Raw genomic sequence first — 7,021 nt, 5'->3', positions numbered from 1 at the left:
CGAGATTTTGGATACTGGCGCGGCAAGAACATTGAGACACAGATACCCAAGTGAGGGAGATTCAGGGCACTGACTGTGAAAGGCGCTTTAACGATTTACTCAGCTTGGGGAATCAAAGTCACACCACCAGAGACTGTGCACCTATTCTGTTTGTAATTTCAGCTGGCCAGCAAACCCAGAGCAACACAAGCCTACACGTGACTCCAGACCCACAGCAGTGTGGTTGACTCTTGACTGCCCCTTGGACGGGCAATTAATGCTGGCCTAACCAGTGACGCCCTCATCCCACAATGTCAATTCTCCTGCTCCTCGGATGCTGCCTGACCTGCTGTGTTTTTCCAGCACTACTCTAATCTAGACTCTGATTTCCAGCATCTGCCGTCCTCACTTTTGCCACAGCATCACAGAGTTGAATGGCATGGAAACAGGCCCCTCAGTTCAATTCGTCCTAGATCCTAACCTAATCTAGTCCCATTTGCCAGCATTTAGCCCATATCCCTTGAAATACTTCCTGTTCATATACCCATCCAGATGCCTGTTAAACGTTGTAATTGTACCAGCCTCTAACACTTCTTCTGGCAGCTCATTCCATACATGCACTACCCTCTGCATTAAAAAGTTGCCTCTTAGGTCCCTTTTAAATCTTACCCCTCTCACCCTAAACCTATGCTCCTCTAGCTCTTGACTCCCTCTACCCTGGGGAAAGACATACAAAACTTGAGCAGCCACACAAAATGCAAAAAGACTAAAATGTCAAGCCACAGGGGGAAAAAATAAAATTGTGGCTCGAGCCGTTTTTTTCTCCTTTTGGCATTTGGACCCTTCAAATCGCCAAGGGGCATACTGCGCATGCTCCTAGGTGTCAGCAAGCACTGCGCATGTTTGCCGGTGTCAGCAAGGAAAACCACGTACGCTGATCGCTGTCCGCGTAAACAGTCTGTGAACTTCTTTTCATGGACCAATGGGGATGGACGGGAAGGCGTCTGGTCCTCCTGCCAATCAGAGCCAACCCTTTGTCTCAATGCGGAGGTTGGACCATGAGCTTCTGAAGTAGCTGGTGCTGCTCCTGCTCATGCTCCTGCTCCTCTCTCTCTGAATGAAGATTGAGCCTCACCCCAGACTGCAACTTCCATCCTCTGCCCAACATCGGTGAGTACGACACTCACCCTCCCATTTTCAATTTCTTTTCTCACTCCGAGGTTAACTTGTTGACTTGCATGAAGTGAAAGGGAGGTGTGGGGTTTATAGGAACAGAGAGCTTGTTCCAGCTGCTCGTGGCTCAAGAATTCCGTTCACTTCTGGGCAATTTCCTGCAGGAGAGATGTACTACACTTACATTGGAAGCAGTTCAGAGGAGGTTCACCCCACTGATTCCTGGCGCGATGGGGGGTTGTCTTATGAGTAGAGGTTGAGCAGATTGGGTCTCCAGTCACTGGCGTTTAAACCAATAAAGTTCTGAGGGTCGACTTGTCAGCACAAGTTCTGATAAAATGCTTCCTAGAGAATCTAGAATTCGCTTATACAGATTACAAATGAGGGTTCTCTCATATCAGGTAGAAATGAAGAAGTTATCCTCTCTTGTTAGTTTGTGTAATGCTCCCCCACAGACAGTAATGGAGACTGGCTCATGGAATGTATTCAAGGCTGAATTTAACATAATTTTGAGTAATAGGGGATATGAAAGGTTATAGAGAACAGGCAGGAAATGGAGTTAACGTGATAGCAGAACTGACATGATCTTGTGGAATTGCAGAGCAAGCCCCATGAACTGTGATTGGCTTTTGCCCGAAACGTTGATTTTCTTGCTCCTCAGATGCTGCCTGACCTGCTGTGCTTTTCAAGCACCAGTCTGGCCTAAACTCTGGTTTCAAGCATCTGCAGTCCTCACTTTTGCCTGGCTCACTCCTGTGTCCAGGGCACGAAGAGGTGATCGTAGCTCTGTCAGTTGACATTTTTCAGCATTTGTAGGAGAATTCGGAGTGGGGACAGTATAGCTGCAGCAGTGTGAGAATGGAGGGAGACTGTTGCATGGAGATTCACATTTTTGGGGGGGGAAGGTGAGAAGGAAGAATGTTCCACAAGAACCAGAATTGTCAGTTTTGAATTTCTATCCTGTTAGACAGTGATGGCTTCTGTAATCTCCTTTTACAGGATATGAGAAAGGCAGGATTTGCAGCTAGAAATCTCAAAACAAGATCTTCTGGAGACAATCAATTCATTGGCACGGGAATATCATCAGCCTTTGAATCTTGCAGGATTTTTTATTTCTCTTTCAAAGCAGGGTTTCAAACATCAGTGAGACTGAGGCACACAGACCCGAGTGAGAGTGTCCCAGTGAACTGACTGTGGGAAGAGCTTTAACTGGTTACATAGCCTGAAATAGCAACACCCCATTTGCAGCAGTGTGAGTGATCTTTCAGCCAACTGTCGAAGCTGGAGAGAGACAAGGATTCCCACGTCATGGAGAAACCGTGGAAATGTGGGGACTGTGGGAAGGAATTCAAATTCCCGTACTTGCTTGACAGCCATCGCCGCCATCACACCGGGGAGAGACCATTCATCTGCCTCATGTGTGGGAAGGCATTCACTCAGTCCTCTGCCTTGCTGACCCACCAGCGGGTCCACACCAGGGAAAGGCCGTTCTCCTGCTCTGTCTGCGGGAAGCGCTTCAGTGATTCATCTGCCCTGCGGAGACACCGGTGGGTCCACACCGGGGAGAGGCCGTTCTCCTGCTCCGTCTGTGGGAAGGCGTTCACCCAATCACGCATCCTGCAGAGACACCAGCATGTCCACACCGGGGAGAGACCATTCACCTGCTCCGTGTGTGGGAAGGGCTTCATTGATTCATCTTCCCTGCTGACCCACCAGCAGATTCACACCGGGGAGAGGCCATTCTCCTGCTCCATCTGCGGGAAGGGATTCAGCTGTTCATCCGACCTGCACAAGCACCAGCGGATTCACACCGGGGAGAGGCCGTTCACCTGCTCCGTCTGTGGGAAAGGATTCAGCTTGTCATCCAACTTGTACAAGCACCGGCGGATTCACACCGGGGAGAGGCCGTTCACCTGCTCCGAGTGCGGGAAGGGATTCACCCACTCGTCTGCACTGTGGAGACACCAGCGCCTCCACACCAAAGAGCGACCATTCTCCTGCTCCACGTGCGGGAAGATGTTCAATAATTCATCCGTCCTGCAGAGGCATCAACGTGTCCACACCGGGGAGAGGCCATTCTCCTGCTCCGTGTGTGGGAAGGGGTTCAATAATTCATCCGTCCTGCAGAGGCATCAACGTGTCCACACCGGGGAGAGACCATTCTCCTGCTCAGTGTGTGGGAAGGGGTTCATTGATTCATCTTCCCTGTGGAAACACCAGCGGGTTCACATTGGGGAGAGGCCATTCTCCTGCTCAGTGTGTGGGAAGGGGTTTATTGATTCATCTTCCCTGCGGAAACACCAACCTGTCCACACCGGGGAGAGGCCGTTCACCTGCTCCGAGTGTGGGAAAGGATTCGCTAATTCTTCTAACCTGCTGACACACCAGCGGGTTCACACTGGGGAGAGACCATTCATCTGTTCTGTGTGCGGGAAGGGGTTCATTGATTCATCTTCCCTGCGGAAACACCAGCACATTCACACTGGGGAGTGGCCTTTCACATGCTCAGAGTGCGGGAAGGGATTCGCTAATTCCTCCAGCCTGCAGAGACACCAGCGGGTTCACACCGGGGAGAGGCCATTCCTCTGCTCTCAGTGTGGGAAGGGATTTAGTCAGTCATCCCATTTGCTCAAACACCAATCCAGTCACACTGAGTAGAGAATGTTTGGATTCTTTGTGGGTGTGACAAGTATTAGTATTCAAGAAGGCATACATTCACTGGTCATTTGAGCACCTACCAGGACACACTTACTCATTTGGAACATGCAATGGAGTCAGGACGTACATATGTGTCATGTTTGACTCTGTGAAGAAATCTACCCTCTGCAAAGATTGGCTCCAGTTTCTCCCTTCCCCACAAAGAATGGTAACATGGTGTGAGATATTGTATTACAGGTCTTTTTACTAACCCATTCACAAATACTTTTTTTTACTCATTCATAAGTCTTTACTAACCTGCTCACAAGAGCCCTATATCTAATAATACTGCAATCCCATTTATTTCATTTGTAACGCGGTTTCATTCATTCATAAAACCGTGGTTTTGTAGTATATTTTACAAGATAGATTAAATTAAAACAACCCCTTTCAACCCATTACTGTTTTTTCACACCTTCAATCCTTATCAGCTCTTGCTACAAGCAGTGTTTAGGCCTATTTCTACATCAAAAGCTGCCTGTGAATAACTTCAATATCATAACATATTCAGAACAATACCATCCTCCACCACCAAGTCTCCCCAAACGATTATAATATTAATCAGCCCTTACCATCCATGTCTCGGGACCTGAATAGATACAGAACATCAAACAGTTTCCCTGACTTGCAGCCACTATCCTCTTTAAGAAACATACTATCAAGACAGTGCTTCCATGAAATTGCATGAATGAATGAAACTCACGCTGGCAAGAAGTAAGTAATTCTGACAACCCAGCTGCAGTAAGCAGTTTAATATTTTTTATTCTTCTATTCAGTGTACGCAGAATGTGTAATGTATTTAGAGCATATAGGCCTAGTATTTCTACTGACATTTGCTAACTTAAAAGACAAAAGGACTTGTTAATTGTGCAAGCAGACCACACAGACACACTCAATCCTATTGGGAGTAGCAGCTGGCATTTAGCACACGTTTAAACCATCTCCTGTTTCCCCAGGACAGAAGTCACCCAAACCTTTGTTTTACCTTTTGTACACAATGTAACAACACAGTGGTGGAATTTTAATCTCTGTAAGAACGGTGTGTAAAGAGGCTGCTGTAAGGATGGTATTTCGGGATTCCATCACCACCTCAAACTTGTGCTCCTTGCAGTTGCTGAATAAAGAGGCTATTTTTCCCACTCATTGATTTTGGTCTTTATTTGAACATGATCCCACAACAGGAACAGACCGTGCTTGTTCAGTACTGAAGGTTGGACAAAAAGGAAAGCTAAAGTTTCTGATGACAGCTTAAAATCCGAGTGGCTTTTGTGAGAAATGCCTGGAGGTATTTGGAAATGGTCAGGATCTGGTGACCCACTGAGGTTCCCTGAGCCACACAACAAGTGGCAGGATCGAGGGGGGGAATATGGACACGGATAATGTCCCCACCATAGAGCTGGACAGCATGGATACCGTCTACTCGGTCCAACACATTCGTGCCGATCAGTCCCATTTGTCAAATTTGGCCTATATCTAAACCTTTCCTATTCAAGTCCCCATCCAGATACCTTTTAAATGTTGTAATTGTACCAACCTCCACCACTTCCTCCGGCAGGTCATTCCATACACATGCATGAAAAAGTTGCCCCTTTGTTCCCTTTCCCCTCTCGTTTTAGACACGAAAAGGTCAACGAGAGAGAGAGGATGTCACATCTGAAGAGCAGACATGGGGGAGCTATTGAGCTGGCCTGCTCTTGCTGCTTTCCCTTTTCTGCAATCAAAACTGCAAGGAGCTGACAGAGCAAAAACAGCTACATCTAACTTCCTCAATGTTAGATTTTGTTCCCAAGTTTGGGTGGAACTGAGAAATAAGAAAGGGATGATCACCTTATTGGGATTGTATTATAGACCCCTTAATAGTCAGCGGGAAATTGAGAAACTAACTTGTAAGGAGATCTCAGTAAGCATAATAGGGTGGTTATGGTAGGGGATTTTACCTTTCCAAACATAGACTGGACTGCCATAGTGTTAAAGGTTTAGATGGAGAGGAATTTGTTAAGTGCGTACAAGACAATTTTCTGATTCAGTATGTGGATGTATCTACTAGAGAAGGTGCAAAACTTGACCTACTCTTGGGAAATAAGGCAGGGCAGGTGACTGAGGTGTCAGTGGAGGATCACTTTGGGGCCAGCGACCATAATTCTAATATATTTAAAACAATGATAGAAAAGAATAGATCAGATCTAAAAGTTGAAGTTCTAAATTGGAGAAATTCCAATTTTGACGGTATTAGGCAAGAACTTTCGAAAGCTTATAGAGGTTTACAAAATTATGAACGGCATGGATAGGGTAAATAGGCAAAGTCTTTTCCTTGGGGTCGGGGAGTCTAGAACTAGAGGGGCATAGGTTTAGGGTGAGGGGGAAAGATATAAAAGAGACCTAAGGGGCAACTTTTTCACGCAGAGGGTAGTACGTGTATGGAATGAGCTGCCAGAGGAAGTGGTGGAGGCTGGTACAATTGCAACATTTAAAAGGCATTTGGATGGGTATATGAATAGGAAGGGGCTGGAGGGATATGGACCGGGTGTTGGCAGGTGGGAATAGATTGGGTTGGGATATCTGGTCAGCATGGACGGGTTGGACCGAAGGGTCTTTTTTCATGCTATACATCTCTATGACTCTATAATATGCAATTCGAGCTCACCAACGTCTGTGAACAAGCTACCAAATTTATTAAGCACACGCTAGTGGCCCCTCTGACCCTCTTCACAGGCTCCACCAATATCCCCACCCACAGTGATCGAAGAGCCTGACACATTAGTGCTAAAGATCACGCTGAACCACTGTGGCTCAGTGGTTTGCTCAGCTGCCTCACAGCACCATCGAATCCAGCCTTGGGTGACTGTCTGTGTGGAGTTTGCACATTCTCCCCATGGCTGTGTGGGTTTCCTTCGAGTGCTCCGGTTTCCTCCCACAGTGGTTAGCACTGCTGCCTCACAGCGCCAGGGACTCGGGTTCAATTCCCGCCTTGGGCAACTCTCTGTGTGGAGTTTGCACATTCTCCCTGTGTCTGCGTGGGTTTCCTCCGGGTGCTCCGGTTTCCTCCCACAGTCCAAAAATGTGCAGATTAGGTGAATTGGCCGTGCTAAATTGCCCGTAGTGTTAGGTGTAAGGGAATGGGTCTGGATGGGTTGCTCTTCAAAGGGTTGGTATGGACTTGTTGGGCCGAAGG

General features: G+C 47.2%; 1 protein-coding gene across 1 annotated transcript; it reads left to right on the top strand.

Annotated features, from left to right (window-relative positions):
- The first annotated feature begins 936 nt into the window (after positions 1 to 936).
- Positions 937 to 4,988, top strand: LOC140460233 (uncharacterized). The gene is given in 3 exon segments (XM_072554661.1): positions 937 to 1,149; positions 2,152 to 3,729; positions 3,731 to 4,988. Coding segments are annotated over 2 exon segments (1,377 nt in total). The 5' UTR covers positions 937 to 1,149; positions 2,152 to 2,460; the 3' UTR covers positions 3,839 to 4,988.
- The last annotated feature ends 2,033 nt before the right edge of the window (positions 4,989 to 7,021 follow it).

Source organism: Chiloscyllium punctatum, chromosome 36 (genome assembly GCF_047496795.1).
Source record: "Chiloscyllium punctatum isolate Juve2018m chromosome 36, sChiPun1.3, whole genome shotgun sequence".
Lineage (NCBI taxonomy): Eukaryota > Metazoa > Chordata > Chondrichthyes > Orectolobiformes > Hemiscylliidae > Chiloscyllium > Chiloscyllium punctatum.
Note: the sequence above shows the minus strand (reverse complement) of the source record. Positions and strands in the feature narration are given on the sequence as shown.